The sequence below is a fragment of the Hippocampus guttulatus genome, chromosome 13 (assembly GCF_054856545.1).
Source record: "Hippocampus guttulatus isolate MCC_2025c chromosome 13, RoL_Hgut_1.0, whole genome shotgun sequence".
Lineage (NCBI taxonomy): Eukaryota > Metazoa > Chordata > Actinopteri > Syngnathiformes > Syngnathidae > Hippocampus > Hippocampus guttulatus.
The window spans coordinates 15,061,053-15,085,479 of NC_141273.1; the positions used below are offsets into that span (position 1 = coordinate 15,061,053).

Consider the following 24,427-nt stretch of genomic DNA (forward strand, 5'->3'; position numbering starts at 1 on the left):
CATTTCTACGACCGCCTCTGTGGAGCTCAAACACCCCTGGGTGAGTTTGGGGTGAGTCATGAGGTGAGTGGTGGCAGGGTTGATAAAGGATAGCAAAGAGATGGAAGGGGACATCGGAAGTGTGTGTGTGTGTGTGTGTGTATGTGTGTGTGTGTGTGGGGGGGGGGGGGGGGGGTTGGGGGGGCGGGGCGTGCTCACATCACTGGCCAGCTTCTCATAGTCCGTCATCAGCTGCTCATTCTCTTGATTGACGGCCAGCACTTTGCAGATCCTGTTGGCCGCCGTCTCCGCCTACGACATCAGACGCCATCGTCATCATCACCGTGTTTTTGTTTTTTTGTTTTTTTGAAAGACCAAAAAAAAAAGGTTCCATCCTTGAAATTCCCAACAGAGGAGCCAAACAGTGCAGCAAAAGTAGAAGAAAAGCCCGTAGATGATGTCATTCCATTGGCCGCGTCATTAGGTACACTTAAGCAAGCCAATGAGAGCCACGACAAGAGCTGCATAGAAATATGACAATTTCTGTTCGATTGGAGCCAAAATGAAAGCCACATGCGTCACTACAGTATAAGGCAGCAGAAGCCTTGTTGCCAGGGTGATAAATAAAATTGGGAAGAAAATGTAATTGATCCAACCATATTTTAATAATCAATTCAATTTCCCATGTTCTATTCTTTGAAGAAAAACAAATAGAGAATTAGATTTTTTTTAAATATTCGAACAAAAATATGAAAATAAACACAAAATGTACAGTTGATGAAAATGTGAATTAGTTTTCTCCCTTAACACTGGACTTGCCGTTTCATTTGAGTTTTTTAGCAACACGAATAAGTGTAAAAATAACCTCAGTATAATTCACGGGCATGGCTGGTTCAAGTGTGCCTGATTTTATGACTCTACGTATGCACACGGCACAAATTTGAACAACGGCTACACCGCCTGTACGCTCATCTGCTACCTCGAACATGTCCTCTGCATCATAGTGGGGAGTGGAGCGGTCGCCACGACGATGAGGCGTCACGAAGGAGACCGAAAAAAAAAACAAAGATGCTTGAGCAGAGCTCAAGTCAAAGCGACATGCGGTGGAACGTACTGTTCTGTATTTATCAATATTTACACTCCGGTCACATTTAGACAGGCACCATGACTCCTTAGAAGGAAAAGCGCCCTTGTTTAGAAAATACCCTGGCAGCTGCTAATGTCTGCTATGCGCCACAGTTGAGTAGCGCTGCATAACAGTGATGGCTTGAGATACAAGTTTCATTAATTCGGTGACCACAGTCATTTGTAATGTGTTATTGAATGAATAAAATAGCACTCTCTAATGTTAATGAATAAAACAGAATGTAATTAAATAGAATGCCAATAATTAAACAGTTTGAGCATCGTGATTTAATGCTTCAATACAATTCATTGGGTTAACTCCTTCAGGCGAGCCTGCCTTGGCCACCAGGAGGTAGTATAAAATAGTTATGCAGACGTCAACGAAGAAGAATAGCTTCACAACTATAGCATGACTCAGTAAGCTGGGGTAATATTAGTTGTTTCTTTTTCTTTTTAAATCCAAGGTTCACTTTGAGTGCTTTACTGTGACTATGTGGACCACTGCATAGCTTCGTTCAGAGTCTGCATTTCTGTCCACAGTTTTATCCAATGAGATTATCCCAAAATCTGGAGTTAGTTTTGATTTCTCACTGTTTTAAATGAAACGCGTAACTTTATCGAAGGCGATTTTGCAGTGTTTGGAGTGTTTCAGCTGCTCACCTTCTGCTTGCCCGAGAAGGCGTGGTAGTAACACGACACGTAAGTCATGACGGCCTTCTCGTCTGGCCTCAAGGTGCTAATGATATCTGCCGCAGGAACAGGAACAGGAGGAGGAGGAGGCCGCAGGAACAGAGGAGCAGCAGGAGAAAGCACAGACAGGAGAGGAGAGTAAGAGTAAAAGTGTGCAGAGACAAAAAGGGGCCAGCGGAGGGCGTAATCTCAAGAGTCTCCAGTTTGCCTGCTGTTTTGTCTTCAACAGAAGCTCGGTACCATTGATTCAAACCTCTAACATTGTTACTTTGGCTTCAATTTGAGTGCAAGTTGATCAATTCATTCATTTGGAGCTGGTTAAGTGCTTGCCTCATATGAACTGCCAAAGACTAAGACCTCCCCAACCAAGGAAGTCAAATTTCTCTGGATGCTTCATCCCATTTTGAAAATTCTTGCTCAGGTTGAAGAGACCTTTTGCATTGTGACATATTTAAAATTCTGTCAAGTTGCTGGGGGCAGGGGGGGGCGAGGCAGACCAGAGCTTCAGAGAAAAATCCCATGAATCCGTCATGCATTTTGAAAACATGCAGAGTGAGTGTGACCCCTGCAGGGAAGCTTGTGCACTGCAGAGAGAAAGTGTTAGGATAACACCTGAGGGGTAAAAAAAGACAAGGTGAGGATGAGTAGGTGTGGAGGAGGAGGCAGAGGAGGAGAAGGAGGAGGAAGGAGACGCTGCATCCACGGGTACCTTCTGGGCGCCCGAGAAGGCGTGGTAGAAGCTAGACACGTAGGTCATGATGGCCTTCTCGTCCGGACGGGCAGTGCCCACAATGTCTGCGGGGAGGTGGAAAAGGGGGAAAAGAAGGGGTTGGGGGGATAGAGAGAAGGTGTGGTGGAGGAGGAGGGGACTCGTCATTGAGGAGGTTGAGCTCAGCATCATCGCCACACATCAACAAGTCCAGATGTGCTTGGAAGGGAGGATTTGATTTGTTAAATAGTCACAAAAAAAAGCACGCTCAGAAACTGCATATAGAAAACACTTTGATGCTTTTCCCTTCAATTTAAAACGGCTCCCACATGTCTAAATGGTGAAAATACAATTTTTATGCCCTCTTTTTTTATGCCTCATTAAAATGAGCTTTTTTTTCTTCTAAAAGCAGTCGTGTGTCATGTTCAAATACAGCAAATTTAAATGGAACGAAACTCATCCATTTCGAAAAACACATAGTCAAACGCTACATTTTTGACAATACAATATACTGTATATATATATATATCAGTATATATTTATACAACTATATCAATGAAGCTGTGTGACAAGAATAAAGATTTATAAATCCATTTTGATCAAAACAAAAATACGTAAAGTAATTGTCAATAAGTTAACGTGCTGCTTATCAGAAAGTAAATTGTGCACGTTGGAGCTTCACAGAGCTTTTGGCTTTGACGTTGAAAATGGCGACCCTTTGCTCGCCCTAGCTGGCAAATCATTGGAAGGAGAAATTCGGTGTAGGAGTGGGATTATCTAAATTAGCCTCAATGCGACATTACAATCTAACACGTTTTTTTTTTTCAATTAGGGAGCTAAAGAGGGATTTACGTGATTTCCAGTGAGGGCGACAGTTTGAAGCTACTTGTAATGCTAAGCTCTAATATGTTCATGTATGGTTAATTGAAAAAAAACATTTTCACCTTCGGCGTCCAACATCTTGGGAATATCCAGGTACTTCTCGGCCACGTCAAAGGCTGTGTTCAGGTTGGTCATAGGGTCGTCCTGATGACAGAAAAAGACAAAAGTTTGAGGCATGCGATTTCGCCCCCCGGCCCCCTGTCTGTCTTTCTTGAACCAGGAAGTACCGTATTTTCACGACCATAAGGTGCACTTAAAAGTCTTCAATTTTCTCCCCAAATTTGACAGGGTGCCTAATAATGTGGGCCGCCTCGTGTGTGAGCTCCAAAATTTGTGATTGCTGTCGTGTGTCTTCGATGTGGGGTCCACTTGACTGACCGATGTTGTGCCAACACGCCGTTTATGTAGAGGAAAGGTGGACGTAACTGAGGACGGCATGCGGACGTTAAAGTGGGAACGGTGGGCCCGTGGAAGTCGAGCAGCCGCGAGAGAATCCAAGATTTAACGAATGCCTTGTGCTCCACCGTGGCGCGGCAAAATCCGGCGGATTAATGCAGTAAAAAGTGTAATGTTTTGCCTTACATTAAATAAAGATTCTTTCTTGGACGTTTTAATCCTTTATTCGGCTGCTCTCATTTGTTTTCCATGACTGACTTTTCTCTCAACTCATCCCCATATTCCTCGTTTACCCGAATGAGGTACGGCAAGTGATGATGGACAAGCACACTTTGCATTTTGAACCACAACAAAAAGATTGCTGACAAACACATCCGACCCAACCACAATCCTCCACGTGGACGAGGTGCCGCTCACTTTTGAGATCCTTGTGAACCACACCGAAGAGAAGAGGGGAATGAGCGATACGCTCCACAGGGCGCGAGAAGTCAGCTTTCAATGTCGTGCTTGGTTGCCGTGGTAATGGACAGAAACGGACAACAATACAATGCGCCTTGTGTATGTGTTGAATACAGAAATAGCCCCAGGAACTGACACTACACCTTATAATTCCTTCCGCCATTTGGTCGTAAAAGTCTGATCGTCTACAGCGAGTAGCAGTTTGGCCTCGGCGGAGGTCCGTGCTCCGCCAAGTGACAATTGCGGTCGTGTCTCGCGTCCGCTCACCTTGCGTAGTTTCCCGTAGTCGATGAGCTCCGGACGATGTCGATGAATGAGCGCACAGAAGCCCAAACCATCTTTCCAGCTGAAAACCAACAAGAGAAAAGGAGACATCATGTTACAACAAATGTCCGAAATCAAAAATGTTCGCCCAATATGAAGATGACAACGTTTGACAGAATACAATGAAAGCAACGAAAGCGGTGGTTCAAACATAAAAATAATTGAAAAAAAAAAAAGAAGCTAGTGTTTTGTTCGTCTGCCTCACATCTCATGTGTCACAGAGACCACATCAAAGGGTCTGGCTCCCCGCCATGTCGGACCCCTCACGCTGATATGATTTCACCCCCACCTTTCTTCTTCTCCCCTTTCATCCACGGGTATCAATGATTCAAGAGTCCGGCAAAACAAGCATACAGTACAGTACTGTACTCTATCTCCTTTTTTACATTTTAGAGCCTCCTTCCAGGGCGACAGCGTTATCGCAACACTGCTTATCTATTCGCATCATGTGATATTCATCTCATCGCCGGGTTAGTTACAGTTCAATTTCTCATCAAATCCAGCCAAAAAGCACGCCTTGTAAAAACTTGAACCGCACAGCCAAGAGAAAGATAATTAGACGATGAAGTCACTCGCGCTGTCAAAATCTTATGAATTGTTGCCTTTTAGATGGCGTGTGAGTGTTTGCGCTGTCAGTAAGTCGAGTTTTTTTTGCTTAGCAGCCTTACCCTCGAGGTGGCTAATGGGTAGCGTTGCCCAAAGAAAACATCAAAAAAGAAAGTTTGAAAGAGCACGGAGTAAATCTGAACTTGTGAATCTGAAAGTTTGTCACCTGATGTGAAAGTTCTGAATGTTGACATTCTTGTAAGGCGCCGTTTTCCGCTGGCACCAAAGCAGGAGGCCCTCCTTGGCGGACGTCTCTGAGTTTGAGAGGAAGACAGCGGGATCACTCAGGATGACAAATACTTACGGTTCTGTTTACTTGCAGACTGATCGCAGAGGTGATTGGGAATCAATCACTTGAACATTCATACTAATAACCTTCGACAGAAATGTCTTGGATGGCAAAGCGGAGGATGATGGTCCAGATCATTCCCAGTGTCATCTTGGCATTGCCATCGACAATTTCTGCATGGAGGGGGGGAAAAAAAGTGACTTAAAAGGTCAACTTTGGCAAGAATTGTCAACCTTAAAAATACAGTCTTTTCAAAAAATATTTTGGATCATAAATACAGTTGTATCAATTTACAAACAGTTTTGTCATTCACTTCCACTGTTATTTATTACCTGGCTTGGGGACTAAACAACGGAATACGTGTACCGGCATTATGTATTGAGAACAATAGTATAGAATTAGTGAAAAATATGACATTCAACAAATTGTGACATAGGAGGTTTCCACCCAACGGCAGAGACATATGCTTTATCCTCTGCGAAGAATGACTAACATGACTACTGCTTCCTAAAAAATGAGGAGTCTATGTACATTACAGTCCACCATGTCTGTATTATACTGCCCCCAGGTGGCCATGGCATGAAAAGCAGTGAAGCAAAAAGTGTGACAAAAATAGTTTCATGCTTTCCTTTTTTTTTTTTTTTAATTATGGAATCACTGTTTGTTTTTATGAAGCGCAATGGTTATAGAGTGATATTTATTTTATTGAAAAAAAATGCAAAAATGTGTATTTTTTGTAGCGGGCTAGAAAGACAGCTGTTACTCCTAACGAGTTCCCACACTCTTCCACTTGCTTTTTATTTATAGACCTTTGAAGTACTTTTGAGGGCTAATTTAGCAATTCTTTAAGGACTTTTTCTCCATTCAGCAGAGGATTCACGGTGGATTTAATGCTCGCTCAGCAATATGCGGGCTGAACAAAAAGCCACATATCACCGAGCTGGTGTTCAAATCATTACGGCCAAAGTGAAGGGCACATCTTTATTTTTAGGGGCAATCAGATAACCCTTTATTTGACATACTGTATGTCAAATTTTCATTTTTACAGGTAGGAAAATGAAAACAACTTGAATTCATTCTCAAAAAAAGCACACGAAGAAAATTAAAAATTTAGAAAATATAAAACTTAAATTTATTTTCGATTAAAAATACATTATTCAGGATTTTTTATTGATTTTAGAAGCTTTCCCTGAAAATTAAGGACAATTAAGAACATAATTTTACAATTTCTTTTTTATGGATTTTTATGAACTTTAAGGACCCATGGGATCCCCACCCTCGTATTTGATTCATTTCTAACCTTTTTTTTTTTTTTTTGGGCTACACAAGTTATTGATGATGATGATGATGATGATGATGAGCATCGTGTGAATGGAGCGGTCCTATCCGGTCCTCTCTGTGTGTTGAGTTACCCGCAATGAAAATCCTTTTCCAACAGGTTGGCCGCCTTCAATAAATCGCTGTAATCCAATCAAGATCAAGCAGCTCAGGAGCCGCTTCCACCGTGACGGCCAAAATACAAGACGGACGCGCAGATGTGGCATGACGAGGGTTAAAAACAGTCGGCAGTTTGAGTTGACACACGACGCGATCGATCAATTCTGTTAATGCCATTTGAAAGGGCAACACCCCACCCACTAAAATCCCAAGCAGCTCCCTGATGAGATATATGGACGAGTGAGTCCAGGCACATAATCCGTCTGGAATGTCGGTCTCGGCGCCTCCGTAACAAATCTGATCAAATTGTTGCACTGCATATCTTTCATGCATAATCAATCAGTCCTGTAAATCACCTCTAATGGAAACGGACATCGGTTGGGGGGGGGAATTAACCGCTTTTGTCCTGTGCAAGCACAGTGGGTGATGCTTCATCGAGGAAACAAAGTGGAGCCAATAAAATAGGAGATTGATTCTAAATCAATGATGTTGTTCCACATATTAACCCAGAATTACGTTTAAGCCGACCGACCAACCCAAATGAATTTTTTTTGTTTCCAAATTGCAGCCGTGGCGATTTGAAAATGGCATTTTACTACATTGCGAAGTCTATCCAAATGCAATTAAGAGTTGGGCCCTGCTAGTTACTGTATTTGACTGCTTGTCATGACTTATAAATCTTCTTTTAGGCGGCGCTTGTGGTCAAAAGTTTGAGAAAGGAAACCCAAAGGTCTCCGCTCGTGCAGCTGTTCTTGACGGCTAAAGTCTCGGGGGGGCGCGGCGCCACTCACCCTCGGCGCCGATGGACACCAGCTTGACTCCTTTGCTGGCGATGAAGTCCAGTGCTTTGTTCACGTTGGAGATCTTATGCACCTTCATCTTGCCACGCTCGGGTTTGGCCAGACGTTCCCCTGGATTGGGGAAAGTAAAGGTGTAGACATTGATGGGAAGTAATCAAGTGCATTTTTTTGTGGGGGTAAATCTTTGTGGCTGGGTACCAAATGGCTCAGTGATTTAATGAAAGGAGTTGAATCAATACTTCTACTTTTAGCAGAGCCTTTCGGTTTTTCTAAAATCTGTACGTCTTCTAGTGAAGTAGTGCAAGCACTTTTGCCACATCAGGCATTCGCTTACCTGAGATAACCTCCAGCAGGAGCATGAGTTTCAGACCGTCTCGAAAGTCCTCTTCGATGTTTTCGATCTGCGTGCCAGCTTTTCTCAAGTGGGAGTTGCACCAAGCCGTGAATGTCTATGGAGGAAATGAAAGAAAAAAAAAAGGAACTGATAAATATACATACACATCTATTCATATTTTTCAAAAGGGTATCTCAGTTTGTTAGTCATTTAGTAACACGTATTTGGCTGTACGGGCAAAAAAAAACAACAACAACAAAAAAAAAAAAACGATAATAAATCAGGCACAATGTCAACACCTTCACAGCCTCTGCTTGGCTCTTCAGATATTCCTAACTGGCATTTTCTCTCCCTGCTTGTGCCTCTCACTGCCACTTGGGCTCCTTACAGTCAGTGACTAATGACAATTAGTCTCCGAGAACTTGTTATTGACAATCATGGGCAGACTCTTTCAAGTGAACATGGGAATGGCTCCCAATACACGTCGCTACTTTTAGGTGAATAATATTCAAATCAAGTCAAGTATAACTTTAGTGTCAAATGTGCAGGATGTGCAACATACAGCACAGTTGAAATTTCTTCCCTCTCAAACAGACAAAAAGAGGAGCTGCTGCGGGTGCCCACGCCACCATCAAAAGAACAGTTAACATAAAGTGACAAAATAACACAACACAATAAGACACAGACAGTCGTGCAATCTTCACCACTTTTGCACAAAACACACAAATGCCCCAGGACTTTCCAGCAACGACAGTCAAATGGCGCTGACATTCTTCCCAATCAAAATCAGTCCTTGTACACGCGTGCTGCCGAGAAGGCTCAACCACCAAGCACAGATTCTTCTTTGACGAATGTCATGGCCAAAAATTGCTGAAAACAATCCACATCAGGTCCACATGACGTAACAACACCATGTGACAAAACAAAAGACAAAAACAACAACAAAAACGCAAGGCTCTTGAAGAGACGGCTGCCTACTCGGGACTTTTTTTTTATCAGCACAGCAGTAACGTTAGTCTTTCTTCGCATGGGATAAAGAATATATGGCTGTGAGTTATGTCACACAACCTCGCCCTCCCCCCTCAAGGCAAGGTCTTCGAATGACCCCGAAAAATATCCGCAGAACTGCATTCTACTGGACTCACATCAGTGCTTTGGTTTTTTTTTTTGTGGGTTGGTTTTGCCCTGCAAAGCTACCATGCTCCATAAATCTACAGTACACTTCATTTGTGTACTGTATCCACACAGTAAGTGCGGCGATCCAAGGATTTTTCTGGCATCGCAGGGCACTCTGAGGGAAAACATTGAGGAAGAGTGAATCACAGCTGGGGCTGGCACAAGTGTTGAGGCAGGAGCAGCAAACAGCCCGGCAAGAAAGTCTCTTTATGATCCTCGGGGTTTAATTACAACCCGAGAACAAACATCAGGCTTCCGTGTTTCCAACCGAGATGCCGCAGGAGCACAGCTGAGCTCGGCCGGTCCGTCGAAGCCGCCCGACTCTGTGGTTCCTCCGGCCCCCGGAGAAAAGCCACTCAAAATTGGGATGAGATGGTTTAACGATAAAATGAGTAGAAGTTTCTGATGGTTAGTATTGCCCTTGTAAATTCTGGTTAAAATCATATTATTTTTGTATTTTCAAATTATTATTTTTTTTAATATGTCTAATATTGTTGATGTCTGCGGTTTCATCAACAACTCAGAAGCACTCTGGCCTCACTTGTTTCGTAAGGGCGAGAAAAGGGAAAACACAACATGTGGCCTGCTCATACGCGAGCCGGCTTTCTCGGTCTGATCGCCACCTCCCAAAATGCAAGGCCCGCCAGAAAGTTAAGAAGCACGCCGTAGCATGTGCTCTACATCCACTTGAGTGAGCGTCACGGACGGCCACACAGCAAAAAAAAAAAGAACCCACCAAGGTGCGATGTGGATGTTTTTAGGGTGGAAGTGCAGCTCTGTGAAAGCACAGAACTTGTGAGCTAATTTCAAAACTACTCCACTCCTCCTTTCATTAATCATGCTTGCTTAAAAAAAAAAAAAATTCCGACTGCACTCCTGCCAGCTGTAGCGTCGGAGCGGTTAAACAGGCCTCAGAAAGGAAGTCAGATGTTGCTGGCAGAGGGCGACACACGGGAAGTTGGTTTTCAACAGTATGGCTGGAATTTCACGCTCAGTGCGGTGGGGGGGGACAGCCCGATAGTTTTTTTTTTCCCAGCGTCAATACCGACACTAATTGTTAGTAGCGAAAGAGGCCGACAACCGATATTTGTGGGCAGATATTCATTTTCAGTAAAAAAGGGAAAACGAAAACTTTTGGTTGAAATATTTTGCATGTTTATTGAGCAACTTTTCAGATTTGCAAAATGTGGAAGTCCCCCCCCCCCATTACCCCAGCATCTCTTCAATACCAAAAATGACAAATTGTCTCTGACTTTTAATGACAATGAGACACTGCAAGCATTGTTGTTCCCAATCCCACTTTTAAAATGAATTGAGAAGCGAGAGAACAAACCATTTTTTACTGGCTTCTGATTTCCAAATCGTTTTATACGTTATCTTGTTTATAATTGATAAGGTGATCATGGATCGAGAAGGATTCATCATCAAAATGGCCTTCCAAGAGAAACCATTATGGCGATGTAGCCCGTGATTTAAAAAAAAAAATGTGTTTGTTACCTCCGATCAGAAGGGAGGAAAAAAAAAAAGTCTACAATTTGGCCCAATCGTCCACTTTAGATGTGCAAAATGGTGGTGTGTACCGAATACAGTCGACGTGTTGGTGACTCGTCGAGAAGCTCGCCGGCGCCGGTCGGATGCTCAGACACATATTTTCAGATGCCGCGTACCCTTGAGACCAGAGAGGCTTTTGCGGTTGCCATGGCAACCGCCTCGCCATACCACACACGCCGCTGCCTTTTTTTTTGTTTCGTTTTCCCCAATCGACGAGGGGGGGCGGCTAGCCATTTGCTCGCGTTGATCGGTCATGTTCCAACACGTATGAAGATGCATTCGAGCGAGGTGACGGTACATATCGGTGCGCCGCTCACAAAAGCGGGACCTTTCATTGTCAGTCTGTTGGCTCATGGGGCACAATTACCACCCCGGCGCACAAATGCGCGGCGCGGGAGCCGCAGCCAAGGAGATGTATAAGCCTAATGGCAAGATTGTGCTGATTTGGCACATTTGCACGAAAAGTGTCTGCGTCAATGGATGCTGCACCTGAGAGACTGACGCACTCCATTACGCTTACGAGCCGCAGGGAAATACACTTCCTCCCGGTTGCCTAGGACACCCCCCCCCACACACACACCAAAGATGCATGTGTGTTTGTGTGTCCTCTGTTGAGCTTGAAAGGAAGGAGACAAGAGACGGGGGGTGAATGATGACCCTTTGGTAGCCTGTTTGGCAGTTGTCCAGAATTTCTCCTGGCCCTCCCTTCATGTCGGGGGGGGGACGAGAGATAGATGGACTGTGCAGTATTTGGACAAAAGTCTAGAGACATGACCTCCTAAGTTGAGCAACAGATCCTTTTCTATTAAATAGGCATTGATGTTACGCCAGCTCCACTAACTTTATCCTTTATTTGTACTTTTCAAACCTTTGAAAAAAATATATTTTTTCATTGTTTAGGGCAGGGGTGTCAAACTCATTTTTGTCGCGGGCCACATTATAATTACCGTTTCCCTTGGAGGGCCGTTATGATTTGAAACTATATAAAGAAGTCAAGAATAATGATTTATTCAATTATTGTTTCAGTAACTTTAATGAGGGGTTTGGTGACAAGAAAATGCTGACAATTTGTTACTGAATTATTATATATGAAATTTTGGTACAGATTTTGGCAAACATCTTGGAAGTTGTCATCTTTGATTTGCTTTCGCGGGCCACTTAAAGTGACATGGCGGGCCATATCTGGCCCCTAGGCCTTGAGTTTGACACCTGTGGCTTAGGAGGTTTGAACTATTCCTTCTGATGTATGTTACACGCCAATGGATGAACCGCTGCAGTTTGTTTACATTCAAATGAAAACTCCGTCAGCCAATGGGAGTGACATCATACGTGATGTCATCACGGTCATTAAAATTTCAGCATTGGTCGTCGGAGACTTAGCCCCAGTCCTCTCTCATCGGCAAACAACATGTAGGCTGTGCCACAAAAGGCAATAAAACTGCGGACGTCCTGCAGCGTCGATCCAATCATTTAGATAGCGTTGGAGTTGAGGTGACGCGAGGATGATGATCATCACACAACAGCCCGGCGGTCTCGAATGTAGCGCACAAAGTACAGTAAGCGCGTTGAAAGCCTCCTTTGTGGAGGAGCGGCTTGTGGCTGAGTCAGGTGACGGTCAGCAGTGGAGAAAAAAAATGCTTGCTCAGGAACAAAGCGGCGAGGGCCAGCTGACTCATGACTACTGAAGCCGTGCTACTGAGAAATTCCCATTACTGTGTTGAATGAACGCTTGTGTACTTTACGCATAACGCGAGGTTTTGTTTTGAGGTCAAATTTTGGCACCGTTTGTTGTCAACTAAAAACGGAGGCAAGAGAGCAAACCTCATTCGGTGTTCAATATGGAGTCATTCTATGTTGCTGTACCAAATGTTAACGGATACACGCAACAACCGCCGATTGGCACCATTTTTACGGTCGCAAAATGAGTGAAGTCGGAAATAAACAAACACGAGCGGAAGCAAAGAAAGGAGCGTAGACAGACAGTCGGCACAGTTGGCACTAAAAAAAAAAGAAAAAAAAGCCCGCCGGGGGGGATCAACTCCAACATCCAGTCTGATCAATAACAGATGCCGCGGAATGAAATTCACACATTCAATACTGGCTTGGAAAACAAGAACGAATGGCCTCAGGCCATGGAAGCGTCGTAATACACAGGATAGAGATAGAAAATGTTGTCTTTTCCGGCTTTCCTTCCAGGTCGTTGCTCTGTAAAAACGGCAGAGACGCACGACTGGGGGGGCTTGCGATAGCATACAGCCGAAAGCAAAACGGCTAACAGCTAGCATGGAAGCGACCGGAGAGGCTCGCCCGAAGACCAAGTCTGACAGAGTCGGGACATGAACACGAACTCCGCTGCGTCACTCTTACGAGGTTTTGCTTTTTCATGGGTGAGTTTTAAGATGCTGATGTAAATAGCGTCATAGCTAAGCGCTAACAACCGGTGGGAAGCTTGCTCACAGACTGGTGGGGGTCTTCCAAGGATGAGCACTGAGCAGCTTTAATTTATTTGATTTCTTTTTAGCTTGATGAGGAAAACAGCATTCTCTGTGAGATCTGAGTCTGGGGATTGACTTGGCAAGTCTACAACCTTTCATTTTTTGCTCTTGATGAACACTCAATTTGTTTTCGCGCCGTTTTTGGACTCATTACAGACTCAGTTCTACTCAGTTTACAAAGGCGCGCTCGTGGTTACCAAGTGTGTCTCAGGGTTCTGAGATTTCCAGGTTTGAACCTTAACTCGGTCCCTTTCCGTTGTGGCGTTGACATGCTCTCCCTGCATTTCGAACCTCGCGCGCTCTCGGCTGACTGAAGACTCTAAATCGTCCATACACGTGAATGCGACCGTGAATAATTGTCTACTGTAAGTACGGCGGCGACCATTCCAGGGTGTACGCTTTCTCTCAAAATCTTTTGGGATAGGCTACAGATTAACCGCGATCGTAATGTGGACGCGCAACATAGAAAATGGGCGGATGGACAGTTTTATGATAACGTCTGATGGTTTAATTATTTATTGACACCCTCGTGTTTGATAGTTGACACTTTGTATGAAAATGTGAGTGGGGAAAAAAAAAAATCACCTGTACAGTCAGTAGCATGAATGCGACATAGCAGCGGTGTGTTTACTCAGGGAGCAAACAAAGCTGACGCGTCGCTTTTCCCGATAAGGCTGCAGGGGCGATTTCGACACGCTCGGGCGAAATGTCAGCAAATAACTTTCCCCTCGCACACTGGCCGACGCCCACTCACTCTGCCGCTCGCTCGTTCGCTCACTTGCACTGTTTTTTTTAATTTTTTCATGAGTGGAAAGGAGATACAGAGTGGAAGGAAATGATGGAGGAAGCTGATGAAGAGAAAAGTTGATTGGGTTCCAACAATGCTTGTCCTGTCCTGATGCCGGGGCCGCGCATTTGAGCCTTTGGGGAAAGTGACACTGCCGATATTAGAACCAGGATTAGAGTCATCTTTAACAGCCATGGGGGGGGGGGGGGGGGGGGGGATAAGTGACTGTAGTAACAGTCGCTTACGTTATTTTATACATGTTCGAAATAAAAGGCACGCACAAATTTGCGAGACACTGAAGAGAGTGTCACAATTAAGTATTAAGACGTAGGAAACGGTAAAGCAGTCGGGCTGGCCATTGAATAGTTTTATAATTGATTATTCTAGCGAGTATCCCATCAAAGATTCTGGCAATTGGCTAAAAATGAATTTTGCATGATTAAACAATACCAAAGCAAAATATGCACGTGAGGAGCAGATCATTGATAGAAAAAGACGGGTTTTTAATTTTCCAGGGCCGATATCGATTATTAGTAGTCAAGGGGACTGACACTGATATTATTTTCAGTAAAAGGAGACATATCTGTGTCAAAAATAAAGAAATACTCATGCCAATTTTTAACTCATTCAGTACCAGCCAATTCTAGACCAAGTCTGAAAAGACGTTTCAAAACGTCTTTGGGAGTGAATGAGTTAACTTTGTTGAACTGAATTTCAGCATGTTTAGGGAACTATTGAGGGGGATTCAGTTTTTTTTTAATTCCGAAAAATAAAAAAGTTACATGAAACTTCCGAAACGGCTCCCTATAATTTTCGTTTTTGACCAAATTTCAGAATATGTGAAATTTTAAGCCTTTCACTTCTCTTTCGCTTCATTTCAAACAAAACCCAAAGGCCCACAGAGTTCCCAGAATCAGCTGTGTCTCTTCGACGCTTAACCGAAAATTGAAACGGCTACCGCAGCGCGTCACCGTCGCGACTTTCCCGACGCCGATGCCGCAGCGTCGGCAACAAATTCGCCGACAGCGGTTTTGCGGCAAGACATCAAGCGACCAATTAAGTCAGCTAAATAAGAGACTGTCGGGAGAGTCAAGGGATGGGATCCAAGATCAATAATTGAAGGCGCGCCGACAGGTAGACAAAGGAAGAACTGCTCTCTCTCTCAGCTCTGCCCATACCACACACTCCTCACACCCTCCTGCCACTGAATGCAAAAGGTGTGTCGGGTTCGACTTGGCTGCCCCCCCCCCTCACCTGCGTATCTGTTTACACGCACCCCAGCTGCTACGGCATTCGCCAAGCCTTCCAATGCGTCGAGGGTGCTATTCCTCAGAAGCATGCTTAGTACGACCAACCCCTTTCAGTCAGACGCTGCGGAACACGTGACAAAGAAGTACTCGCCGCTTCCTCATACCTGCTGCTCAACAAAGGATTCCAAATCCAAAATTGCCCCATCTATAGCAGTGTACACAAATTTGGGCCAAATTTGGGGATTTTCCACCCCTTGAGATCCAAGTCGACAAAAGGCTCGGTTATCTGATGTCTCCGAAAACGATGATCTTGCGCAAATATCCCGTGGGATTTGTTTTTGCCGCCCGATAATCGTAAATGTGAAACCTGTTCAACGTTGACTACTTACTGGCAAATGAAGCAGTGTGAGCACATACCGACAACCGAGCCTAATTTGCTCATTTTCTCTTCCGCTTAACTGGATGTCTATAAAAGAAGATTCTGGGCGATTAGTCGGAGGCGTGGGGGTGTTTCTCAAGTGAGTTCCCCCCCCCCCTCCCCTCCAATCTCCGTGTGTACCCCGCTTGAGGGTTTCAAAGCGTCATTGTATTGTCTTCACTTCAATGCAAACTCACACCAGATGGGAAGTCACAGCAAGCTATTAAGATTCAAAAAGCGCCCAACTTGTTTTAATGACCTTTTAATGACGTACGCGCCGTGCCGGGAGGTTGCATCTAAATTTGGAGCCGCGGGGAGAATTTGCATGCAGGCTCTTCTGGGGGAGGAGTATTTGACTTTTTCCACATTGCATTCCCGAATCCTTCCAAACCCTGACACGAGTTCAGGGACGGACGGAAATGGAGGACTGGATTCTCGATCGGTGGCGGAACGCGGTTTTTAACGTGCGCTCCGTTGAGATGATCGGCATTACACCACACGCGGTCCGACGAAAAGCGTGAACTGGCTGATTGTTTAACAGGCCTCAGAGACAATATGCAAAGTATTTTCGACGCTTGCAATCAGATTTATGGTTCAAACACGTTTAAAAAAAATGCGTTTGAATACCTTTAGATGTGTTCAAAGAATGTGGGAGGGGTCCGACGTTTCACTTATCGCGGGCACGTCTGAAGTGTATTTTATCCACTCGTTTCTCTGGATATTCAAAGTCCCAGTCAAGAAATTAAGCGGCTATTAGCTTGAAATTGACAGGAGGAGTTAGTTGAAACATTCCCGTGACGCAGGTCAGGACAAACACTTTGAAGGCTGTTTTATTTTATTTTTTGTGGGTGCATGTTTGGATTCCCATGCATGTCTCGACGTGAGCCGCGAGTATGAGGATGCTTATCTTTGGAATCTTAATGTCTTTGCACCACCCAGGTGTTTCAGGGACACATCAGGCAGTCGGTCTGGTTGCCGCGCTTGCATATTTCCATCTAATTGTGTTCCGCAAACAATCGCACACACCTTAGCCGGCTAACAACTTTGTTGCTCGCGTAAAACCTCCCGAGGCGCTTTTCGGGTTTTCCAGTTCTGGTCCAGATTTGTCCTTATTAGGCCGCCATTCACCCGCGCCATTTTGTTTTTGTTTTTCTCTCTCCCAGACTCTTTCACGCCACACCTACATTCTCATGCTCGCCGTGCAAGGCAGCAGTGAGAAAAGATCCACGGGCCGATTTGCTCACTCTTGCGTTTGTTGCATCATGACACTCCCATTTAAGTGTCGCCATATTTCTCCATTCGGCCGCCTCGGGGACGAGCGGGCCGTGCAGTGACTTGTCCTCTTGCGCGACGGTTGCGGGGTTGCGTAAAGCTCGGAATGTATAACACACACACAAAAAAAAAAAAATCAACTTGCACTGCAATTAAGAGGTCATCATTTTCACACTGATGGCACATTTAATCAGGTCAAGTGTCAAAAAAAAAAAAGGTCTCTGGAAAACTAACACTCATTCTAAAAACGAACGACGTGACGAAATTCGCTATTCGTAACTCTGCTTGAAGGATTGCAATGGTCTTTATGTCTGGATTAACAATGCCCACCAAGTCTTGAAAATGGATGCTGATGAAAAATGATGGCAACAAAAAAGTTTTTGCAGCAGGTTCAGTAGCTTTCTCAAACCAAGAGCTTGTGTACGGAGTGACGTTCAAACATAGAACTGTTTTAGCTTCACTCAGCATGCAAGTGTTGTTTCGCTGCTGCCCCCCCACCCCAAAAAAAAAATTCAAAAAGACAACAAAAAAAAAAAACGCTGGTCCGTGAAACCCTTGCCGTCATCACATTCCTGCATTCCCATGATGCACCTCGCGCAGCCACGCTGCTTGACAAAGAAGTGTGACGGCCAACAATGCAGAGGACAGAGCGTTGCTAAACTCGAACCGAAATCAAATACCTCAAATCAACTCAAGGAGAAGAAAAAAAAAACTTGTTCATTGTCAATACATTTGTTGACAAAATGTTTCACTGAAGTCTTTATTTTGTATGATCATTTGTTATTGATATTTCATTCCTGGTTATGATTAGGTTGATCTGAAAATGAAAAATTATAATTCTATAAATGCAACTAGTAGAAATACACGAGTACAAAAACATGACTTTTTTTTTTTCTTAACCAGTTTTAGGAAATCTTGCCAACTCAAATGTTCCTCTTTTTTTTTTTTTTGCTTTGACTAAATTATCCAGAACAGTCCACATTTCTTGACTTGCTTTCTTGTTTTTACAAAGCCCAGTTTTTGGGGCGTTGTCGTTTCTGATGATAAGAAGTCCTGATTTGAAAATGTACTTTTCACAAGGAAGGCGAGTTGGTCAACTTGGTAAATATCCTCAATAACTCCCCGTGAGTTTACGCCGGAACGTAGTCGTGATCGAGGTATAACAGGCCGCTTGTAGTAAGAGTTTGTGTTCCAGCATATTTTTTTTCTCCCCTCCTCTAGCTTACAACTGTGCATGTTTTGCTTCCCTCTCACATCTCATGGCGATGTTTTCCTACGGATATCTTAGTTTGAACTATAATCCCAGCGCCGGCAATCGCAAAATATTATTTTATTGAAGACAAATTATCTGCAGATACAAAATAAGGCCACACACACACACACTGAACATTACATTTCTGTGTTTTGTCTATCAATGGCATGACCTAGAGAGTGCCTTGTTGTTCTCTCTCCCTCCCTCTCTCTCTCCCTCCAGATGTTGCGTCCATTTTTCAAGGTTTCTTCATGGCACCATCACTTGAACCTTTCACTTTCTTGGGAGTTGAACTGAGTGCTAATTCAACACCCCCCCCCACCCATTAAAAAAAAAAAAAAAAGAGTGGTGCCTCGAAGAAAGTGTCTACAACTGCCAGGAGGCTGGAAGTAACAGCCTGCGAGCTCAGGAACATGAATTTAACGTTTATGAGGTTCCAAGTATGTGGGCCAGTTGCTTCCCCCCCCCCCCCATGCTTTCAAGATCATGTCCAGACTCCACTTCACACCTGACGACAGCCCTGAGCTCTTTCGCCACACTTTTCCCCGGTAGCACTCGTGGGTGACAACATGCAGGCAACCAGAAGCAAGGGAGAAAAAAAATCGATGGAAGGGATAGAGGATCAGGGTTTTTCTAGTTTGGGTTTCAAGCTTGGGTACGTGTTTCAAGTTAAGGTTCGGGTTTCAAATGGCGTTTTCAAGCCATGGTTGCTGTCTCAAACAAGATTAGGGTTTCAAGAAAGATTTCGCACTTCAACCAGTTTACAGTTTGAAATGAGGGTTTTCAACAATTAATCAATTCATCGACAACTCCCCAATTGTCAAGTTTATCAACAATCAATTTGACAATTAATTATTTTGAGATCAGGTTTAATTTGAAATCCTCGGAAATTCAACCTCTCAACAGTAAATATTCTCTGGAATCCAACTGATTATCGGAGTGGTTTTCAAAATAAGACATTTGAAAGCATCAGATTTGTAATGTTTTGCTGATTTTCTGACATGTTTCGGACCAAAGCTGTGAGTCAGAAATAATTTGTATGTTTGTGCATTTTCCGGAGAGTCAATTAAAAGTATTGTTCGGTTTTTGAACAAAGGCATGCACCTTAAAAGAAGTTTTTTTTTCAAATCAGATTAATCGATTAATCGTCTAAACAATCAAAAGATTAATCGCTTAATAAAATATGAATTAGTTGCGGCGGGACTAGGGTTTCATATTAAGGTTATAAAATAGAATTAGGGTCACAAACATGGGCTTGGGTTTAAAAAAAATAAAGGGGTTGAAAACCACGAGTGGGGTTTGAAACAATGGTTAGGGTTTCAAATGAGGGTTTCCCTCCAGGATTAGGGTTTGGAGGATGTGTCTGTGCCACTGCCGTGCTTCTCCCCGGTAGCGGCGGTGGATGACATCAGGCAGGAAACCAGAAGCAAGAAGAAACTGGATTGGAGGGGGGGTGCGATGGGGTGTCTGAAAAACTTTTTCCAACAGCAGCAGCAGGAGCAAGCAAGCGGCAAGAGGGGCGAGATTATTACCATTTTTGGGCACGCTCGCTCCCAACGCAAGCCCGGCCCAAACCGCAGCGCTCGCTCAGATTCCACACGGGGTTTTTTTTTCTTCACCATTTTTTTTCCATAAAGTGGGAGGAGAGGGTAAAAGGTAGTGTGTGTGTGTGCAGCATGGAGCGTTTTGGTGGGGGTAAAGTCGCAGTCAAGGATAATCCCATCACGCCCCACTCCCTGCAAATTAAGTCAAGGATAGAGGGGGGCGTTTGTGCTAATCCACATCTCATCATACAGCAGATGACAAGGTTTTTGGAAGGGGGTCGGGGGGGGGGGGGGGTGCAATCATTCACTTCAAGAAGCCAAGCGCATGGCTGACATCTGTTGCATGGAAAAGGTGCACAAGTGTATAGTATAGTAGTTAAACGCCCGCCCCCTTTTGAGTCCAACACTCATTGCCAATGAATGGGGCCAACACACACACACATTTTGTAATCCAATGGAACACGATGCACCATTTGAACATTTACAGTGCATTTAAATTACTTAAATGATAACATTTGAATATACTGCACATCTCAGTTAAATTAAAAAAAATGGAAAATTTAATTTAACACAATGACAAAAAAATTGCAAGCAAAGACTTTTCTTTCTGACCCAGATGATGATTTGCTGATGCGCTGCAGTATAGCGCCAACTACTGGCGAGGAGGACTTATTTGATGTCAGATTTTTTTTCTCCGCCCCCATAAGTATTGGTGGCTGGTATCAGCAGCCTTCACGAGTACCCGATGGACTCGCCCATCCCTACGAATCTAAATGACTGTCTATTGCCCGTCTGACAAGTTATGTTCCATCTGCGCGGGTTAAGATAAGTTTGAGAGCAAGAGACGGTAATTTTGACACGTTGACTTGGAGAGTCGCTCAGAATTTCGACACGTACGAGGCGATTGGTGGAGATTTTTAACTCGATCTCGACAACTCAGATTAGATAGATGAAACGAAAGGGTTGAAAATGTATCTTGAGAAAGAATCACGGTTTCCTGCTTTACTATAATTTGAAAGTCATTTTTGACCACATTCAAAGGGCAACATCACACCAAAAAATTAATTTATTTCTCATCAGATTTTCAAAATTCTGGTGTGTCGTATTCAGTTTGAAGTCGCCATTCCAGGCAGGTTTTACATTTTGGCAAGACTGTCATTTTCAGGAAATCTTCTCATATAGCCAGGTTCAAATTGGGGTTTTAAAACATGATTGGGGTTTCAGGTTAGCGTTTGAAATTAAGGTTATATTTTGGGATTCAAATCAGGATTTGAATCCCAATTTAAAGTTTAATACAGGGGTTACGGTTTAACACTGGGGTTTCAAGATAGTGTTTCAACCCGAGTTTGGGGTATCAAACTATAACTACGGTTTTAAATTAGGGTTTCAAACAAGGCTTAGTGTCAAACTAGGGTTAGGGATTTAAATTACAGTTTGGAGTTTGGGATTGGGTTTCAAGACAAAGTTAGTCTTTAAAATTATGAGTCCGTGACACAAGTTAGGAATTCAATTAAAGCAAGTGTTAGGGTTTCAAATTAAGGTTTGAATCTAAAGTTAGAGGTTAAACTATGGCCTCGGTAAATTCTTGAAGCCAAATTTATGCTTTCAATGTCAAGTTAGGATTTAAAACGACGGCTTAAAGCGAATGTTTTCAAATTAGGGTTCGGAGCCAAGATTCAGAGTATGAATTAGGGTTTCAATCTACAATTAGGGTTTCAAATTGGGGTTTGAAGCCACGTTTTGGGTTTCAAGCCTGCGTTAAGGCTTCAAAACAAGGGTTAGGTTCTCAAGGCAGAGTTACGGTTTCAAGACGGGGTTAGAGGTTCAAATTGGAGTTGCAAGTCAGGGTTAGCAGGCCAAATTGGCGTTTCGAGATGGGCTTAAGGAGAAGCAGGATATGAATAAAATGAAGAAGTGGGAAGCAGAAGCAAAAGATGAGGAAAATAAGAAGAGGTGAGTTCGGCGGGCGGACGCCTGTAAACCCGGAAATGAGCAAACTGGGAGCTTCTCACCTTTCGCTGCTGCTTCTCCCAGGCGGGGTCCAGGAGCAGGTCCCGGTCCCAGTCGTCCTCCTGCTGCATGTAGCGCTGCTCTTCGTCGTAATGATCCATAAAGTGAGGTGAGCGCCAAACAGGGTCTGTTTCTGTCTCGGCTTCTCTTCCCTTGTGTCTGTGCTTGTGTGTCCGCCGGCTGCCTCTCCTCAGCCCGCTGCTTCTTCTTCTTCTGCTTCTCCTCCTCCTCCTCCTCCTCCTCCTCAAGACGGTGAGTGTGTGTGTGTCAGGGGTAGAGATTCGACCGTCCGCCTCTGGCTTTCCCCCTTGCTCCCTCGCTCTCTTCCTGCTCAACTCTTGTTCCTTCTCGGCTCTGTGATTCCCCGGAGGGAGGCTTCTTTCCGAGGCAAAGGGAAAAAAATAGAGCGAGAGACCGAAAAAACTATGCAACAGACGAATGAGATCGATGGCCGAAGTAAGAGGAAGCTGAGTGGACGCCTCGGGGATGCAAGCCCGCCTTTGCTTGACCCTGATTGGCCGACTCGGCTGTCATCCAGCAGGCTTTTCGGCAGATTTCCCGCCCAAGCCTGACTTGCAGTGTGATTGACGGGCGACTTGAGGCTAATTAGCCTAAAACAAGTGTGATTTAAATGTAGAAGAAGGTGAGACGGATTTGTAACAGGACACCCACAGCAATTTAGCTGCCTGGCCAGCTGAAAAACAATAAAAGATGGTTTTTGTGATACTAGAGACCAGAATTTAAAATGCACACAGAGGCCGCTTAATTAGGTACACGTTTCAATGATAGCGTTTTTTAAAATGTGAGTTTCAAGCCATGATTATGGTTTCAAACTAAATCTTCGAACACATTTTAGGGTTTCGAGTCACAGTTAGGGATCCAAATTTCTCCATTGTGAGACAAATAAAAGTTTTCTTATCTTATCTTATCTTAAATTAGAGTTTCAACACAAGCCTGGAGTTTCGAGCCAGAAATGGAGATTGAAAATGTCGGGACGTCACAATAACAAAATTAAAATCGTGGAAATACTCCAAATAAACTGATTAAAATCGAAAAGGAGGCGACAGATTCCACTATCTGAAAATAGATCCGTAAATGGCAAAACAGACATGATCACACGAAAACAGGCACACAAAAAATGACGGAAATAAGTCAGGTGTCACAAACTTAAATATTGTGCTTTTTTTTTCAATTTGAGTTTTTTTCACAATATCGTGAAATAACATCTAATGAGCTTTTTAATATTGCTAATGATCGTATCGTGAAGTTCATTAGTTGACATTACCTACCGTATCATAACGTTTGAATATTGTTTCATCCCTATCAGAATGTGGGCTTCAATCCATGGTTTCAAATTACAGCTTCAAGGCTAGTTTAGAGTTTCGAGACAATTTTTTTTTCTGGGATGTCAAAAGAGCTTAAGCCAAGGTCAGGGTCTCAAATGAGGGGTTCAAACCAAAGTTATCATGTCAAATCTGGTTTTCATGTAAGCATTATATAATTTTTCTGCCCCTTAATCGCCCAGCACTACTTTAACCACATACGAGCGTGTTACAACACGCTTTCATTTGCCTGTTGCTCTGGTGGAGCTAACAATAAGGTGACCAGAACACGCCAAAAATGCAAACGAGATGAACACCTGTCAGTCAAAAGAATGTAAATACATCATTGGTAAATCCTATCAGCCACGCGTGAAATATTGCATGGCATTACAAAAGCGTTTGGGTGCGGCTCACACTGCGCCGCATCAGCAATTAGCAACAGTCAATTTATCAATGACAACTAAACACATTGACTACTCACGTTTGTCAAATTAAATGAGACTATTTTAGAATAACGCATTTCTAGATGAAAACAGGCTCACTTCCTGGTATAATATTTATAACAGTACATTCATAAGATAAACTCAGGTATATGCTGCGTTTAGGGTTCGCGGACTTTATATGCTTGTGTGAGATTTGGAGCCGACATGTTAAGATGTCGCGCACCCGAATGACATCATCAACGCATCCAGTCAGTGAGTACGTTGTGAAGAATGTTCCAGGATTGCTATATGTACGATGGAAATACCTTACTGAGTCATTTTATGTCTGCCCCAGGGGAGGGTTTGAAATGGGGGATTGAAGCCACGGTTAGGGTTTCAAATAAAGTTTGTGTCAGGGTTGCAAAGTCGGGGTAGGGTTTCAAGACAGAGTATGTGTTTCAAATTAGGGTTTGAAACTAAGTTTAGGGTTTCAAATAAGCATTTCTATCCGGGTTCAGGTTTTGAAGTTTGGGTTTTAAATTGGGGCTTGAAGCCAGGGTTAGGGTTTAGGTTTGAAATTTGTGTCTCAATCAATTGTTAGGCTTTCAAATAAGGGTTTTAAGCCTGGGTTAGACTTTCCAATTTGTGTTTTGAACAATTTTTAAATTAGGGTTACACCAAAGTTAGGGTTTCAAATTAGTATGTCATATCAGGTTTACAGTTTCAAATCAGGATTTGGGATGCAATCCAGGGTTAGGGTTTCAAATTGGGCTTTTAAATTGGACCATGAAGCCACACTGGTGGAATTTCAAGTCAGGGTTAGTCTCAAATTAGGGTTTCAAATTACTTTTTTAAGCCTTACTCAAGTTTACCCTTTCTAGTCAGCAATCCATGGTTA

General features: G+C 43.6%; 1 protein-coding gene across 5 annotated transcripts in view; it reads right to left on the bottom strand.

Annotated features, from left to right (window-relative positions):
• Nucleotides 1-22,204, bottom strand: part of actn1 (actinin, alpha 1) — a 30,104-nt gene extending 7,900 nt beyond the window's left edge. Inside the window, exons 1-9 of one of the 5 annotated variants that reach the window (XM_086126743.1) lie at nucleotides 21,788-22,204; nucleotides 8,031-8,145; nucleotides 7,688-7,807; nucleotides 5,546-5,632; nucleotides 5,337-5,424; nucleotides 4,508-4,586; nucleotides 3,448-3,529; nucleotides 1,765-1,850; nucleotides 199-291 (exon numbers count right to left, since the gene is read on the bottom strand). In XM_086126743.1, coding sequence (XP_085982869.1) covers nucleotides 199-291; nucleotides 1,765-1,850; nucleotides 3,448-3,529; nucleotides 4,508-4,586; nucleotides 5,337-5,424; nucleotides 5,546-5,632; nucleotides 7,688-7,807; nucleotides 8,031-8,145; nucleotides 21,788-21,886 — 849 coding nt within the window. In that variant the 5' untranslated portion in view covers nucleotides 21,887-22,204. Of the gene's footprint in view, nucleotides 1-198; nucleotides 292-1,764; nucleotides 1,851-2,503; nucleotides 2,590-3,447; nucleotides 3,530-4,507; nucleotides 4,587-5,336; nucleotides 5,425-5,545; nucleotides 5,633-7,687; nucleotides 7,808-8,030; nucleotides 8,146-21,787 lie in introns of all 5 variants that reach the window. The other 4 variants (XM_086126742.1, XM_086126740.1, XM_086126744.1 and 1 more) reach the window with 4 other exon arrangements.
• Nucleotides 22,205-24,427: the final 2,223 nt, after the last annotated feature.